This window comes from Dama dama, chromosome 33 (assembly GCF_033118175.1).
Source record: "Dama dama isolate Ldn47 chromosome 33, ASM3311817v1, whole genome shotgun sequence".
In the NCBI taxonomy this organism is placed as follows: Eukaryota; Metazoa; Chordata; class Mammalia; order Artiodactyla; family Cervidae; genus Dama; species Dama dama.
Genome location: NC_083713.1, coordinates 25,131,772 through 25,150,957, shown reverse-complemented (window position 1 = coordinate 25,150,957; position 19,186 = coordinate 25,131,772). Strand labels below are relative to the sequence as shown.

The following is a 19,186-nucleotide window of genomic DNA, read 5'->3' as shown; positions in this document are numbered from 1 at the left end:
AAGCATGTACAGAAAAAGTAATGTACTGTCAGTTCTATTCACACAGTCCATTCACCACAATCCTATACAGGGTCTTGTTGTTCAGTTGCTGAGTCATGTCCAACCCTTTGCGACACCATGGACTGCAGCACACCAGGCTTCCTTGTCCTTCACTATCCCCCAGAGTTTGCTCAAGTTCATGTCAATTGAGTTGGTGATGCTATCTAACCATCTCATCCTCTGTCACCCTCTTGGGACTTGTTAACAAAGTTTAAATTTCTTTATGGCTTCCTTCATGATCTATCTTTCCACATCAACACTATCCCAGTGAGGGAGAAATATCTCTAAAATTACAGCTGAGTTAATGTGGTACAGACAAGTGAACTTGCTTAGGCTCAAACACAACTTCATTAGTGCTAAAACACAAACACAGTTTCTGGTGTCAATGTTCTAAGCTGTCAGACTGGCCCCTTACACAGAGCCATCAACCTGAAATCCAGGAATCAGGCAGTGGAAACACCAAACTACTCAAGCATTTATTTTATTTATCACATTACAATGTGAAGTTTGTGTAATAAATGATATAACAATAAATATCACCCAGTAATTTAAAAACTTTCCACTCTAAAATATGGGTGTTTAAAGCATTATAAAACCTATAATTTAATGTTTAGCCATTTTTCCAAGTTTCAGAAGTAAATTTCTTTTAATTTCTTTTTATAGGCGCTCTAATGAGAGCTTTGTCTCTAAATCGAATGATGGTTAAAAAGTTTTAAAATGTTGAACAGCATACCTAAAACTTCTACTTTGAAAGTTTAGTTTCATTACTTGGACTAATGTTGCATTTAAATATCAGTAGGGAAAAATCAACACAATAAATCAATACTTCAAAATATCAATCTCCTAAAGTCATATTATGAAAGGATAATAGGAAAATACAATAAATCAATCAACTAGGTTGTGCAATAAAAACCACTGTACAATGCAAAGCTGAGTGACAGATAATCTCTATACCACATTACAGGATGTAAACTGAACACTAAGAACCAAAAAAGCTCAGACTAATCCACATTATCTTATGATCCAAAATTTCTCAAAGCCAAGTCTGTACTAACAGTAACATTTCCTCAAAGCCAGGTTTCAATTTCTTTTTGGCTTATACTTGTAAAAATGTCATCTGAAGAAGTTTATTGTTTTATTATGAATAGAGTATTCCTCTAATCACCTAGAAAAGGTCTGACTAAAATGCACAAAAAATTCTTAGATTATGTAGTTCAAACTCTTTTTAAAGCTCTAGTAAAAGAGATCCAAATTTTCTCTATTGTTTTCTATTGGTTTAATTGGGTCCTCTTTTTCTAGTTTCCTAAGGTGAAAGTTTAGCTAATTAATTTGACCTTTTTTCCCCAAAATAAGCATTTAATGGTACAAAGTTCAGTTTAAGAACTATTTTAGCCACATTCCGTGAATTTTGGTATGTTGTAGTTTTCCTCTTATTCAGGCTAAAATATTTTCTAATGTTCCTATGATCACTTCTTTAATTAACAGTAAGTTTAATTTCTAAACATGTGGAAACATTTTCAGATTTTTGAATTTAATTCTGTTGTGGTAAGAAGATATGCTTTATATGATTTTAATCCTTTTACATTTATTGACACTTGTTTTATGGCCCAGAATATTGCCTATCTTGGTAAATCTTTCATGTTCACTTGAATAGTTTGTGTGTTCTGCTGTTGCCAAGTAGAATACTCTGCAAATACCATGTTTGATACTGTTGTTCAAGTCTTCTACATCCTTACTGATTTTACATTTGTTCTACTTGTCTGTCCTATCACTGTGAGAGCAGTGCAGAGATCTCCATCTGTGATTGTGGATCTGCCCATTTCACTTTTCAGTTGCTGCTTTATGTATTTTGAATCTCTGATATTAGGGTGCATATAAATTTTAAATTATGTCCTCTTGATGAATTTTACCCTTTTTACCGCCAATAATACTTCTTGTTCTGAAAACTACTATGTTTAAGTATAGCCACTTGAACTTTCTTTGAATTACTGTTTATATGACAAATCTTTTTATTTCTCTGTCTTTAAGGTGGGTTTCTTGCGGATAGAATACAGTTGCATCTTGGTTTTTAAATCCAATCTGGCAACAACCTCTCTTAATGGAGTGTGTAGTGTAGTTCCATTTAGTGTAGCTCTTAATAAAATTGACTTTACACCTCGCTTTTTGTTTTCTATATATTCCATTTGGGTTTTTTTTCTTGCATACTTTTTATGAATCCATTCTATCCAAACTATTGGCTTATAACTGTTTTATCCTTTACAGTTGGTTCTACAGTTTACCATACACATCTTTAACAATATTACAGTCTACCTTCAAACAGTATTATACCACCTCATGTATAGTGCATCTTACAACAGGACATTTCCACTTTCCGACCCTATACTTTATGCTATTGTAATTTGTATTACTTGTACGAACTATACAATATATTACTATTTTTGCTTTAAACAGTAAATTAATTTTTCAAAAAACACTACAATGATGGAAAAATATATTTTTACACTTACATGTTTACTATTGCTGGCATTCTTTATTGTTTTGTACAGACCTAAATTTCCATCTGGTATTATTTTTCCTTTGTCTGAATAGCTTCCTTTAACATTCTTATAGGTCTCTTGGTGATGGAACCACTCAGGTTTTTTTTTTGTTGTTGTTTAAAAAATATTTTGTCTTCATATTGGAAAGATTTTTTTTTACTGAATATAGTATTCTAGAATATAGTTTTATTCTTATTGTTGAGTACTTTGAAGATGTTATTCCATTGTTTTGCATAGTTACTGATGAGAATTTTGCTGTATTTCAGCACCTGTATACATTCTCCCCACTTCCCAACAGTACTAGTGAAGTGAAAAGTGAAGTTGCTCAATCGTGTCCGACTCTTTGAGAGCCCATGGACTATAGCCTACCAGGCTCCTCCGTCTATGCAGTTCTAGTGACAAAGCAAAATATGCTTCTCCCGTTGACATATTTTTCCTACACTGAAATAATCTTTAAAGATGTTAATCTCTTTTAAAAAAAATGTACATTCTGTTTGTGAGTGTGCACATTTAAGGTCCTATAAAACCATAAAGCTACAAATACATAATGAAACTGGAATGTGAAAATAAAATTCAAGAGAAACCAAACACATGTTTAATTTCTAGAGCCGAGAGACATCTTTTATATATTTTACCATATGTAAGGGATTAAAACATCACCTCTCAGGCTGAAGCAGAGTACCACTTTAGGAGGAAAACTTCTTACCCATAACCTGGTTTTCTCTTTGTTTCTCTGCTGCTCTTACAATTTTCTCTTTAGCACTGGTTTTCAGCAATTTGATTATGATGTGCCTAGTGGTGTTTTAAAGTTTTTTCTATTTGGTGCTCATAGCACTTCTTGGGTCTGTGGGTTCTCATCAAATTTACACAATTTTGGTAATTATAGCTTCAAATAATTGTTTTATCCTGTGACCTCCCACCACTGCATCCTCCGACTAGCTGCACTTAAGGTAGACTGATATTGTCCCACTGGTCTGATGCTGTGCCCCCCGACCCCTTGCCCCAAGTCTCTGTCCTCCATTTTGGATATTTTTATTGCTGTGTCTTCTGGTTTAATAATCTTCGTCTTCTCTGGTATCTAGTACGCTATTAATACCATCCAGTGTATTTTAAATTTCAGGCATATATATTTTTTAATCTCTAGAGAGTCCATTTGGATTGTTTTAAACAGTTTCCCTTTCTTTCCTCACTGCAGCCTTTGGTCTACTGCTAATTTAATCATGCTACTAAGATGATACCATTTTGAGGACTTTTAAAACAATGCCTCATCTATTATGATGTCTTTCCACTTCTACTGGTGGGCAAAACTACTCTCAACCCAGGGTGAGTTTCAGTAATTATTCAGCCTGTTGCTTTCTGGTGGTTTTCTGATAGTTTCTTCTCATGCAGGTGTAGATAAGTACGCACTCAAAAGACTCATGAAGATGCCTATGCAGAACTCCAGGGCTCGGCATATAGCTCTGTCCCCCAGGTACTCTGCCCCCCAAACTTTATAGCTTGTCTTGCCAAACTCCAGTCTGCGTCCTCAACTTGGTTAGCCCAGAGGACTCCCCCTCCGTGTGCTGTGGCCCGGACACCGCCTTCACGCAGTGAGAGCGATCTTGACTCACCTGGCTTGTGTTCCTTCTCTAGGTATCACAGAACTGTAAGACCTGTTGTTCAATGTCTGACTGTTGTCTTGTATACTTTTTATGGTTTGCTAGTTGTGTAAGATGGGAAAGTATATCTATTTCTTCCATCATGGCTGAAAGCGGGAGTTGAGATTATGTTCTTGATTCTAAAACTGATCTTTCATGTGAGCTTGAACCTGCGACTTTTCTGGGCATCCATTTCAACACATGTCACATGGCATTAACCTCATCAGCAATCCTCAATGCCCTTTATATAGGCTGAACTGCTTCTGGATTCTTTTACCCTCATGTTCTACATGTGCACTTCTCTCAGCAAAGTGTTACATTAACATTGTATTCAGGAAGCTGTACACCAGGATCTTGTAACTGGTGATTTCATTTGTCATTTAATGTTGTAATGGGCACTTCTTATTTTTTAGCCATGCAGAATAAATGTCTTGTATTTGGCTAACAGTTTTCAACCCATGTGAACTGTATGGAGCCGACCCTATCCCCAGCTCCAGGGGAAGGTATGTGACCTAGATCCAAGCCAATCAGCACATTCCATTCTCCTGAACCAGAGCTACTGGTTCAGAGATGGGCATGTAAAATAATTGGGTGAATGCCTGCCAAGCCCAGACCCTTTGCTCAAACAGTCTTTAAGCAGCTGACTAGAATCTGAGCATATACAGAGCAGGAACCTCTGCCAGCCATCCTGTCACCAGAGAGAGCCTACAAATGAAGACAGAACTGGGTGACAGAGCATTTTAAGCCCTGGGCCAAGGGATACTTTCAAGTAACACTGGACTTTTCCTACTTTGTGAGCCAGTAATTTCCTACTTTGCCTCAGAGAGCCTGGGTTGGGCTTTCTGACACTTGGGTGGAAAGTCCCCCCATCTGTTCTTTCAAATGGTAAATATCAGTTTGGGTTCCAAGTGTTTTACTAAAGACACACTGAGGCAACATCATACAATGGTGGAGTAATGAGCTGTAATAGCAAACCATGAAAGCAAAATTACAGGCCTCTGAGAGGTGGATCTTCTCTTTATGAACACACTGTGCAAGCTTGCAGGGCAGAGCCACAAGCAGCCATCAGGGTGTGGAACACGTAAGGGCTAGCTAGGGCTCCAAACACAGGGAGTTCTACAAAAGAGAAAGAATGTAACCTCACATTCAGGCCTGACTTGGGCAAATTCATTCACACAGCCAAAAATGTCATCTCCACTGCAACAGACTGAAGGACATTCAAGAATCCTCTGGCTCCCATGACCTAAAAATGATATGTATTCTTTTCAACTTTTATGTCTGGATAAAACTTTAAAAACACACCCGGTACATGTAAATCCATGGCTGATTCATGTCAATGTATGGCAAAAACCACTACAATATTGTAAAGTAATTAGCCTCCAACTAATAAAAATAAATGAAAAAAATAAATAAATAAAAACACACCCAGTTCTACTTTTGCTCCCTACAAAATACACACATATAGAAAACAAGCAGTTGAGTATTTTCTTCAGGAGTGTACCACTACTGGGCTATTTCCCCTTTTCTATCTTTCCTATTCTGCAGCAGGAAGAATATTAATATAATTTAAGATGAGAGGTTAGTAAGCCTGAAAAAAAAGAGCTACTGGTATGTCATTTATTGGAAAATAATCTGTAGTGGTTTCTCAGCTATCTGGAGTGCTGTGGTAAAATATCTAAGCAAGAAAAAATCAATATCTGCGTGTGCTCTCTTCACTTAAAAAGATCTTTCCTAGATTTATATTCCATTTCTTTTGGTGTCTATGTGTCTGTTCTCTCTGCCCTTTGGGCAATGATATTTTGGGCTATACGCTGCTACATAAGAATAACAAATGCTAACTAATAAGAGTAATAATTGTACTGAGATATAGAGAAGATGTTATGACATGTAGATATTCCTCAAGCATAAACTTTGATTACTTCATTAAAGCCACAATAGGCTTCACTATTAGACTGTCTCCCAAGGAATGTTGATATAGTGAGCCACAAAGAAAAGGAAGAAAAGTATAATGTGTCAAGGTTGCAGAAAACAGAGATATGAAATATTACACATGAATAGAATTAAGACTTAATCCTAAATTAACTCTGGGGTGGGGGGGATAGATATATGATACAAATGACTATAAAAAGTTGCCTATAAAGTATGAACATGTCCCAAATCCTTGAAGATTAGATTACTGTGTGGACAAAAACTAAAGTACTAAGAGAAAAGAATTCTAGAGGAGGTGACTTCAAATTGTGTGTCCTTCCTAAGGATTTACAACCTTAACTTGTTACTGTGCTGAGAGTCACATGCCAGGCTGATTCTCCACTTTAGGAAACATTTTGGAGAAACCGCACTTTCTAAAACATTGTCAACAGCACAGACAGACATGATGGAAATAATCAATACTGCATTAGATGCAGCTCTCAGACAGAGGGTCTCAAATTAGGATACTGATTGAAAATAAGAACTAGGATAGATTCTGGTGACACAGAACGAGTGCCAGGCTCCTCCTTAAGGTGTTTAAAAGTGGCAACCTTAACATCTTAAAAGCTTGTTTTTAAATTATTTGGTTTTTAATTTCATAAAAGACATAGTACACCTAATGGGTTTCACTAACAGCCTCCTAGTGAAACAAACTTGCAAAGTTCTCCCCAAATGCTAAATTACTCTCTAATACTTCGTTTTTAATCCCATAAAAGAAATAGCACTCCTAATAAATTCCACTAACAGTCTCCAAGAAAGACCAGCTTCCAAATCTCTCTCCAAATTTGAAAAGAACCAGAGCGAAAAATAGGCAAGTAAGACTACATCTAATGTTCTTCGGCACAGCAAAAGAAACAATCAACAGAGTGAAAAGGCAACCTGCTGCTGGGTCATAATACACTAACAGTTTTAGTTTTAAGTTTTTGAGGAACCTCTGTAATGTTTTCTATAGTGGCTGTACCAATTTACATTCCCACCACCAGTGCATAAGGGTTTCCCCTCACTCTACACCCTCTCCTATACTGGTCATTTCTGTCTTTTTGATAATAGACATTCTAACAGGCATGAGATGACATATCTTGTTTTGATTTGCATTTCCCTGATGACTGGTGATGCTGAGCACCTCTTCATACAGCTGCTGACCATCTGTGTATCTTCTTTTGAAAAAGGTCTATTCAGGTCCTTTGCTCATTTCTGAAATGAATTCTTTGGTATGACTTCCCTATATATTTTGGATAGTAACCTCTTACCAGACACATGATTTGCAAATGTCAATGTTTTCTTAATCCATGGGTTGCCTTTTCACCCTGTTGACTGTTACCTTTACTGTGCAAAAGTTTCTACTTATCTATTTTTTGGTTTTGCTACCTGTGCTTTTGGGGCTATATGTAAATAATCAATGCCAAGACCAAAGTCAAAAACATTTCCCTCTATGTTTTCATCTTCTAGATTTTTAGTTTCAGGGCTTATATCTAAGTCTTTAATATGAAACAGTTCTTTTTATAAGTGCTGTGAGACCAGCCGAGTCCAAGAATACCCATACTCTGTATGGGTACAGAGTCCCATACAGGATAAACCTAAGTAAGAACACACCAAAACACATAGTAATCAAACTGACAAAAAGACAAAGAACATTAAAAGCAGCAAATAACCTTATGGGAGTTCCCTTGTAAGTTATCAGCTGATTTTTTAGCAGAAACTGTGAAGGCCAGAAGGGAGTGGCATGAGATATTTAAAGTGTTGAAAGGAAAGAAGCTACAACCAAGAATACTCTATCCAGCAAGGCTCTTGTTCAGATTTGATGGAGAAATCAAAAGCTTAACAGACAAGCAAAAGATAAGCGAATTCAGCACCACCAGACCAGCTTTGCAACAAATGCTAAAGGAACTTATTACTTTTCTAGGCAGAAAAAGGCCACAACTAGAAATGAAAAATTACAAATGGAAAAGCTCACTGGTAAAGGCAAACACACAGTAAGGGAAAGAAATTATCTGCACACAAATATATCAAAACCATCAATTGTGAGGAGAGGAGAGCACAAATGCAGGACATTGGAAGTGCATTTGAAATTAAAAGACCAGCAACTTAAAACAATCTTGTTTCTATACAGACTGCTGCATCAAAACCTCATGGTAACTGCAAACTGAAAATCTACACTAGATACACAAAAACAAAAAAGGAATCCAAACACAACACTAAAATTAGTCATCAAGTCATAAGAGAGCAAAAGAAGAAAAGGAAGAAAAAACATCTACAAAACCAAATCCAAAATAATTAAGAATGGCAACAGGCAATGTGAATTTGTTGTATGACATGGAACTCAAACCTGAGTTGAGCTCCGCAACAATCTAGAGGGGTGGGATTGGGAGGGAAGTGGGAAGATGGTTTAAGAGAGAGGAGACATATGTATACTTAACGGCTGATTCATGTTAAAGTTTGGCAGAAACCAACACAATTCAGTAAAGCAATTATCCTTTGATTAAAAAAAAAAAAAAAACCAGAATGACAAAAGGAACAGATGAGTTGGCCTAAAATTTTGCTCATGCTTTTCCATAACATCTTATGGAAACTCAGAAAGAACTTTTTGGCCAATCCAATACATATCAATAATTACCTTAAATGTAAATGAATTAAATGCTCCAACCAAAGACACAAGCTGGCTAAACGAATACAAAAACAGGACCCATATATATGCTGTCTCTAAGAGAACCATTTCAGATATAGGGACACACAGAGACTGAAAGTGAGGGGATGGAAAAGGTATTCCATGCAAATAGAAATCAAAAGAAAGCTGGAGTAGCAATACTCAGTCAAAATAGACTTTCAAGATTGTTACAGGAGACACGGAAGGACACTACAGAGATCAAGGGATCAATCCAAGAAGAAGATATAACAATTTTAAATATATATGCACCTCAGTATATAAGGCAAATGCTAACAACCATAAAAGGAGAAATCGACAGTAACACAATAATAGTGGAGGACTTGAACACCTCAGTGTCATCAATGGACAGATCATCCAGACAGAAAATCAATAAGAAAACACAGGCTTTAAATGACACATTTACCAGATGGACTTGATATGTATAGAGCATTCTACCCAAAAGCAGCAGAATACACATTCTGAAGTGCATGTGGAACATTCTCCTGGACAGATTACATGCTGGACCACAAAGTGAGCCTTGATAAATTTAAGATTAAAGATCCTATCAAGCATCTTTTCCTACCACAACACTATGAGATTAGAAATCAACTGAAGGGGAAAAAAAAAAACTAAAAAAAAAACCAAACATGTGGAGGCTAAACAATATGCTGCTAAACAATCAATGGATCACTGAAGAAATCAAAGAGAAAATCAAAACAACACCTAGAGACAAATGAAAACAAAAGCCTGGCCATCCAAAACCTATGGGACATAGCAAAAGCAGTCCTAAGAGGGAAGTGTATAGCAATACAATCTTACCTCAGGAAACAAGAAAAATCACAAACAAACAACCTAACCTTACACTTAGAGCAACAAGAGAAAAAAGAACCCCCCCCCCCCACTAAAGTTAGTAGAAGAAAATAAATTATAAAGAAATAAAAGATCAATGAAACCAAAAGCTGGTTCTTTGAAAAGATAACCAAAATTGATAAACCTTCAGCCAGACTCACCAAGAAAAAAGAAAAAAGAGATCAAATCAATAAAATTAGAAATAAAAAAAAAGTTTCAATGGACATCACAGAAATACAAAGGATCATAAGAGACTACTACAAGCAACTATATGCCAATAAAATGGGCAACCTAGAAGAAATGAACAAATTTTTGGAAAGGTACAATCTCCTAAGACTGACTCAGGAAGAAACAGAAAATATGAACAGGCCAATCACAAATACTGAAACTGTGATTTAAAAGATCCCAAGAAACAAAAGTTCAGGATGAGATGGCTTCACAGGTGAATTCTATCAAACACTTAAAGAGTTAACACCTATCCTTCTGAGATATTCCAAGAAACTGCAGAGGAAGGAATATTCCTAACCTCATTCTATGAGGCCACCATCACCCTGATATCAAAACCAGACAAAAATAACACTCAAAAAAGAAACTTATAGGCCAATATCACTGATGGACATAGATGCAAAAATCCTCAATATAATACTAGCAATCCAAGTCCAACAATACATTAAAAGGATCATATAGCATGATCAAGTGAGATTTAGCCCAGGCGTACAAGGATGCTTCCATATCTGCAAATCAATGTGATAACACCACATCAACTCTCCAGAAAGTGGGCACAGAGGGAATACACCTCAATATAAGAAAGGCTATATATGACAAACCTACAGCTAACATCATTCTCAATGGTGAAAAGCTGAAAGCATTTCCTGTAAGATTAGTACAAAACAAGGATATCTGCTCTCACCACTTTTCAACATAGTTTTGAAAGTCCTATCCACGGCAATCAAAGAAGAAAAATAAAGGGAATCCAAACTGGAAAAAAAGTAAAACTGTCACTGTTTGCTGATGACATGGTACTATACAGAGAAAATCCTAAAGATGCTACCAGAAAATTACCAGAACTCATCAATGAATTTGGTAAAGTTGCAGGATACAAAATAAATACAAAGAAACCTGTTGCATTTCTATACACTAACAATGGAAGATCAGAAAGAAATAAAGAATCCCATTTAACATCACATCAAATAGAATAAAATACATAGGAATAAATCTAACTGTATTCTGAAAACTATGAGGCAAAAGACCTATACTCCATAAACTGTAAGCCATTGATGAAGAAACTGAAGATGACACAAACAGATGGAAAAATATACCACGTTCTTAGAGGAAAATATACGCAGAACACCCTTTGACATGAAATGAAGCAGTATCTTTTTTTGATCCATCTCCTAGAATAATGGAAAAACAAAAATAGACAAAAGGGACCTAATTAAACTCAAAAGCTTTTGCACAGCAAAGGAAACCATAAACAAAAAGAACCCATAGAATAGGAGAAAATATTTGCAAATGATGCAACTGGGCGATTAATTTCCAAAATATACAAATAGCTCATACAGTTCAATATAAAAAAATAAGTAATTCAATTTAAAAAATAGGCGGAAGACCTAAATAGACATTTCTCCAAAGAAGACATACAGATGGTCAAGAGGCTCATGAAAAGATGCTCAACATTGCTAATTTACTAGAGAGAAGCAAATCAAAACTACAATGAGCTATCACCTCATACCATTCAGAATGGCCATCATCAAAAAAGTCTACAAACAATAAATGGAAAGAGTGCGCAGAAAAGGGAACCCTTGCGTACACTGCTGGTAGGAATGTAAACTGGTACAGACACTGGAGAACAGTATGGAAGTTCCTTAAGAAACTAAAAATAGAACTACCATATGATCCTGCAATCCCACTCCTCAGCATATATCTAGAGAAAAATATGGTTAGAAAGGATACATGCACCCCAATATTCACTGCAGCACTGTATGCAATAACCAAGACATGGAAGCAACCTAGATGTCCATCAACAGATGAACAGATAAAGAAGATGTGGTACATATACACAATGGAATTAGTACTCAACCATTAAAAAGAAGGAAACACTGCCATTTGCAGCAACATGAACAGACCTGGAGATTATAATACTATGTGCAGTAAGTCAGACAGAAAAAGGCAATTATCATATGATATCATTTATATGTGGAATCTAAGAAAAATGATACAAATGAACTAATTTACAAAACAAAACTCATTCAGACAAAGAGCGAATTTATGGTTATGGGGTATGGGAGGGATAGATTCGAAGTTTGGGATTGACATGTACACACTACTGTATTTAAAATAGATAACCAACAAGGACCTACTATATAGCACAGGGAACTCTGCTTAATACTCTGCAATAACCTAAATGAAAAAAGAATTTGGAAAAGAACAGATAACAGATATGTGTGTGACTGAATCACTTTGCTGTATACCTGAGACTAACACAATGTTGTTAATCAACTATATTCCAATATAAAATAAAAATTAAAAAAGTATCTATAATCCTTCATGTTTTCTTTTAATTAATTTTCCCAAGTAGCCAGTTCTGTTATTATTACATTATATGTAATCTTGACTTTGTCTTATAGAGCTATTTGAATTAAACATACCAAATGGAACACTGAATAATTTGAAGGAAGTAAAAGAAATACAGAAGATTTCACTGTATTCTGTGGTGTGTGAAAATGCTCTTACATAACTATGCCTGGGAGCTAAGAAAGAAGCAAGAGCTTTCTTTAGCACCACAATCATGCCAGGGTTCTCAACTGCATCAGGATCTCTGCTACTGGGCAAGAAACAGTCTTGGTATGGATTCAGAAAAAATACCCAATTAGGGGTAATTTGTAATAACAGAAATAGTGGTTATCATATACCTACACATATCAGGAATTCAACTTTTCTCATGTAGAACCAGAGGTTTAGAGAGATGAAGCAACCTGCCCAAGGTCACACAAATAGCAAGCAAGTTCCTGAGGGCCAGGACTGGATCTGAGTTGTTCAATCTGGAGAGCCTCAGATGTAGGATACAGTCACTGCTGGTGGGGTGCCTGTGTCTGACCTTTAATGGCAGAGGTGGTTTTGTTTTGCTTGGTTTTTAAGTCAGTTTAAGAAATTTGCACTTGTGCACTTGCTCTGTCTGTTGTGTTAGGATAGGGGCAGTTCTTAAAATGAGAGGTTGATCCAGGAGACAGTGAAAATTATTTTCACTCTAATATATGCTGACAACTTTACAGAATTATCATTTTTAAAGGATGTGGTATATTTATTTTTAAATGATGACCTCCCTAATAAAGACAACTATCTTTCTTGTGATAGATTCTTTATCAAATCCTTCCTTGTAAGTAATAATGGAAGGGGACTGTGTTATATAACACAGCAAAATGGGAAGCCGTCCTGGTTTTTTCTCTTTTAAGGAACACAATAACAAAAAACAAACACCTGCCTAGAATATGGAGTTAGGCCCAGTTGAATTTTTTGCGGGGGGTGGGGGGGCGATTTCACCAAAGGTACAAGATACTCGTGGCTTCACCTTCTGAAATGAGATCTGACAGCTGTTCCACACCACAGAGCAATGTTACATAACAAGGCAGTTCAAGAGGCAAAAAAGAAAACCACATTGAAGTGAGGCTTTGGTGAGCGGGTAGGTGGTTCAGCAGACTACACTTTCAGAAACAAAAAAAACAGTCAATGGCAAGGCCACATGAATGATTATCAGTATGTAAATGCTCAGGACTTTCCCGACAATAAATCTCTGAGCTGGACACACTTAATATCACAGGCAGTGACCTTCTAAGTGAGCATTTGTGTGGGAGAGCACTGCTCCAGCCACAGACGCTGAATTCTTTTAGGGATGTCCCCAGAAGTCAAGTATGCCCCCACTTCTCTTTTTTATAACGCGACCCCACAGAAACATTTTTTAAGAAACAAAGAGTAACTTCAATGGAAAAGAGTCAAATTTTGAGACTTTTGATCTCATTAGCAACTCTAAAAAGTATGTAATGCAATCCACTGTCCGACATGAGCTCTGCCTGAGCATACATACTTTACAGTGAGTCCAAGCTCATTTTAATTTTCTAGCTCCAGAAAGGGAAGCAGACTTCTACTTTTTAATATGCTCCTTATAAACAACAACAACAACAAAAACCTAGAGTTTTAAAACAGTATTGGTACCAAGCTATGAGTCACAACTGGTCCCACAGTCAGTCCTTTCTGGTTATACAAAATCTGCTCATTAAAGTCACATGTTAAATTAAAATTGAGAAATTACTGGAAGACAGACCCCCAAAAATGAAAGAATGTGCTTATTTACGAAATTCTTGAACAGATCTACCCTTTGCTTTTTATCAGTATTGACAGAAAGCATGTACAATGAACTTAGCACTAAAATGGCATCCTTAACAGGTCAATCTGTTTCTGCTTAACATACCAGAGGGATATATTTAAAAAATCTCAGCCATTCTGAAACAGTTCACATAATTTCCTGCTTAGGAACCCAAATGGCTATTTTTGAGACCAAATATGTACCTAATTTGATATTTGCAAGAGGATATATTTGGGATCATTTTCCTGATAAAAATCCTGTTAAGACCAGGTGGCACATCATGTAAGACACTGAGGCCTAGTACCTACAGGGACTGTTTAGGTTCATAAATGAAAGAGGTACTTAAGACTGGATACATTTTACATCAGTGGTCTCAATTTCATTTTACATCAAAGACTGGTTGAAAGGTCAAATCTTTAATAATGTTGAAAGACAGAAAAGAGAACACTATTTGGTTTACCTTGAAATATTAGCAATCATTACACAGCCCATGCACTCGGGAATGTATCCTTTATCCCCAGATAATCTCAAGTTCATAAAAATCTTTTTCACTATGCAAAAAGCTGAGCATATTGGAGGCTGGGTATTTGGCATTTTAGTAAAATTAATGCTAGTGTTAAAAATCAGGATAAGTTGCAAATTTGGAATGAAATGTCTTATTACAGAGCTTGGTGCATTCTATCTGCTGAATAAATTAATAAACAAATGGAAGAGCAGGGTCTCCAGCCTTATCATCTTGTGAAAACAGATACCCCCTAACATCAAAACTAATGCCATTTTGTCTACAGTAACAATATTCTTATCTCAGGAACTTCATCATAAAGTTGTATAACTATTGGGCAGTTACTATAGAAATGCTAGTGCATTTACCCATGAAGTGTAATTGGGTCTCCTTACATACAGTCTCACATATGTTCTCTGAATTAGGTTGCAAAGGACTGAACTTCAAGGTCTTGTATCATGCTATAAATGCAGGCAAGATCTACATATAGTTTGAATCTATACACACATTTTGATGAAAATGATTAAAGTACAGTTGGTAAAACACAGTAGCATAATAATTAAAAACTGTACATATATACACATACACAAGGTGAAAGGAAATACTCAAAAAGTGAAGAGAAGCTGCTAAGTGTCAGCAGCTTAACAGTCCCATGGTAGCCATCCTCCTTTTATCATGGTCAATTCATTAGCAGAGGAGAAAAGACAGAAACTATGGGAAATGGACACCATCTGCTCAATCCAGATGCAACAGCACATGCTTCTTATAGCCAAAGCTTTTTACCAGAAATGAAAGGAGATAAGATCTAATCCTCTCACAAAATATCCCAGAAAGGTGGTTAGACTTATTTGCATCACAAATAATAATGCCAAGATCATTATTAATTGAGACCTTTTAAATATCAGTCAAGACTTTTACCACTGAGTATACACTGATCAAACAGAATACTAAATCAGCACTAGAGAAAATGGGGTTGGATTCTATCAGCTTTACTCAGCTATTCCTTAAAAAAAAAAAAACCATGCTTAAAACATCTTCATTCCCTTAATAGCAAGAACAGTTTAGTCCAATCATCCTAATTTTAAACAGACATACTTTTAATATTGTATATTTCAAGTAATGAGCATTTCCTTTCTGAGAAGAAAAGGTTAAAAATAAATATTCTTACCTTGAAATTGTGGACCTTTTCATATTTTGGAATTTGTTCGTTTTCTTTCAGAGTTGCTCTTCTAACAAGTGATGTCAACTGCGAATAAGCAAAGAGTTTCAGAGGTTGCCAGATTGTCACAGACGACTTTTGAGAACCCAGTTTCATTCCCAAGGCTGCTATCAATAAATCTTGCTGACGGCCCTCTTGTTTTGATTTGTGAACTGTAGCTCTATTAGTTTTCCTACCCGACCAAGACTCTTTGGATGGCATTTTGGAATTCACAGGAAATAAAGCAAACCTATATTGATCTATGTCTGTCGATGAACTCTATTCAGCTAACAAATGAGCATTCTTCCAGCCAGCACAGAGCCCTACCCTACAGAGAGCTGCAGAGAAGCTGCACGGGGAGGTGGAGGAGGGTGATGAAGCACTTCTTAAAAGAGGTCCACTAACCAGAAAAATTCTTCTTTCTTCCTTTTTTTTTTTTTTTAAAGGGCTCTATATTTAAGCTTCTGAAAACTTAAAAGTCTGAACAGAAATAAAGAGTCGATGCCAACACACAAAACATTCAGCATTTCTCTATCCTTTTTAAAGAGCTATGCAATTTTGACAAAATGCAAAATGATGCATTTCTAAAAGCTTTCTTTTCTAGTCAGTACATTAATGTCCATTCTGAAGGAGAGGTGCCTACATACTGCCTGCGGTCAGGTTCCAGCAACTGACACCCTGGGAAGCCCCTGGCAGAGGGTGGGGGAGGGCAGGGATTTGACAAGGAAGGCTGGATTAGACTGGTCACCGTAAGAAAGGAGAGAACCAATGAGAATCGAGCAACAGTATTTAAGTACTGTATTCCTCAACTCTATCTCCCTCCTCTCATGTAAGATTTTCTTGCTGGCTCAAGGCAAAAAAAAAAAAAAAAAAAAATCAGTGTGAAGACAATGAGCACTGAATGAGTCATGCATCATTACAAAATGGATTTTTTTTAACCTATTAAAAGCAAAGGAAAATTAACACACACAGCACTAGGTTTTAAAAAGAAGGTACCACCTGCCAGGTAAATTATGAAAAGCTGATCTATAATTTGCCTTTGTGCATATGGACTACAGTTAGTTAACTAAAACCCCATTTTATTAAACATGAGCAAAAGCTGAAAGGTATTGTGATGAAATACAAAAGGAATTTAACTAGGTATCATACTATTTTCCCGAAGAGCAAGGAGCACACCCTTGTCTGTGCCAACAGCCTGGAACGGTCAGTTCAATCTCTCTACCATGAGTAATTTTATTGTGCATCTCTAATTTTAAATAGGTCCAACCATTATTTTAAATGTTAATCTTAACATTCTTCATTCAAAGAGCTTCAGGCCAGGTCACGGTGCAAGCTCAGGTTGGGAACAGTCCCTCATGTACACAGGTCCCAGATGTAGTGTTGGACCCTGAGGTGTCTGTTTGCTGATATACAAAGGCAAGTGCTGGGCAAGAGACTCAAACCCAGCTCCATTTAAGAGCAGTACCTACACAGTACATTTTTTTAAAACTAAGGGGCTGTAAACTTAGGTTTTCTCATACTGGTTCCCTCAACACCTCCCATCTGTTTCCTCATGCTATAGTAATTAAGTTTAACCCATTCTGATTCTAAAGTTACATTGTATTTAAAGAATCAAAAATGCTGTATTCAAATGAATTCAGTCCATCTGCTTAGATAAGTGCAAAAAATTTTTTTCAGATTTCATAGTCTGTAAGGGCTATGGGGCCCCTGCAGATTCTAATTTAATCAGGGCATGAAGTGGTCCTTAAACCATGGCAGATATTGATAATTCTGAACGACTGATTTGTAAACATACCCCAATATTTTTTAATTTGAGTCTATAGTTCCATCATCTTTTAAAATGATTTCTTTTTAAAAAGATACTTCTAAGTAAATAAAAAGGCAAACAATAACATTTACATCTATAGATGTTTCATTTCTAAAAATTTATACCCTTACATGATTAATATGAGATAAAAATTTTTTTCCAAGTAGAAATACAATGGAAAGAACTTCCTTGCCTAACCTACATTGCTCTTTAGCTTAGACCTAGTTTGTCATGTGATGACTAAAAATAGAAAGGCCAGCCAACTGTTCAGTTACACACAACCTATAGTCAAGTTTATGTTTTTCTCAGTGGGCCTGAAAAACACAGACTGTAAAGGCAAATTTGACAGTAATTTTTTTCTCCACATTATTTAACAATGAATGTTTAAATTACTAAGTTAAAGAAAACAGTAACCCATGTAATCCAAGAAAGTTTTTCCTATTTCTGATCAAGAAATACTTTGTTATAGATCATTCCAGTCCTTCAGCTGTAGTAACTAAAATTCAACCAAAGCATAAAAATATTCATAGTAGAGTTCTCCAGAAAATTCATGGCTGAGTAAAAATGAATATTTTTGTCACTGAGAGGTAAGGTCTACTAAGACTCCACAGCCACTGACTTTCCTGAGTAACTGTTCTACCTAAGCAAGAAATACTGGAATAATTAAAACTTGGGCAACTATCTAGGGCACTAAGAAGACAAAAACAATGGTTCCAGATGAAAAACTTCTTAGCTCCTCTCAACTGGCTGGAAGTCTTATCACTATTACACCTTCCATAATTGCAGCTGCATTTCTGCATTAATTTTGAGGAGCTCTCAAGTCAGAATTTCTAACTCTTGAATTCAGAACCAGTATCAACGTTCTGACATTCCAGACAAATATCTACCACTTTTCCCTATATTTTTCTGGCCATATCTATCTGCTTAGATGGATAGAGCATCTATTAATTATGACTATCATTCATTATTAGGTACTTAGGCTCTAAGCACCCAGCTAAACACTTTACATATATACAGAATCCCATTAATTCCACAGAAAAACTATCTATGAGGCATATATTATTACCCTTGTTTTATAGCGGGAAGAACTGAGGCCTACAGAAGTTAACTTCCCCAAATTGTACAGCTATTAGGTTAAGTGGTGGATAGGGGTTAGGCTTTTAGACACTGTGCTATATCCACTCAAATGAGAAAATGAAAGGAAACCACTGAATCTGAGAGTCGTTGCTTTTTCTCTCTGACTCTATTCAAGGTGTTTCTCTAGTTATTTTCTCCTTTCAGTTCTGAAGAGTAGCAACAGATTGTAAGACACAGCAAAGAATGAGGAACACCAAATGGTAAGAAGTAATAATTACTAAGATCTAGATCTCAAGTGTAGCCCACAATACATGCAGTAGGAAATGCAGCCCTCAGGCTCCATTCAGATACGCCCTCCTTCGGGATGCCTTTGACCATTTGAAGCAGTTAGATATGAAGCCACCCACCTGTGAACCTCAGAGTCCTTCACTTGTTCATTAATTACGAGACGTATCACCTTCTATCTCATATCACAGTTGCCTATGTAGCTGTTTATATAGAACTAGATCTTACACATCTCAGTATAAATCCTGAATCTAGCACAGTAGCTTGCACAAATAAAGATTCA

At 36.3% G+C, this 19,186-nt stretch overlaps 1 protein-coding gene across 3 annotated transcripts in view; it reads right to left on the bottom strand.

The window, feature by feature from the left end:
- CHN1 (chimerin 1) overlaps positions 1–19,186 on the bottom strand; it is a 199,608-nt gene that overhangs the window by 30,719 nt on the left and 149,703 nt on the right. For all 3 annotated transcript variants that reach the window (XM_061135169.1, XM_061135171.1, XM_061135170.1), the window contains one exon: positions 15,705–15,782. In XM_061135169.1, coding sequence (XP_060991152.1) covers positions 15,705–15,782 — 78 coding nt within the window. The remainder of the gene's footprint in view (positions 1–15,704; positions 15,783–19,186) is intronic.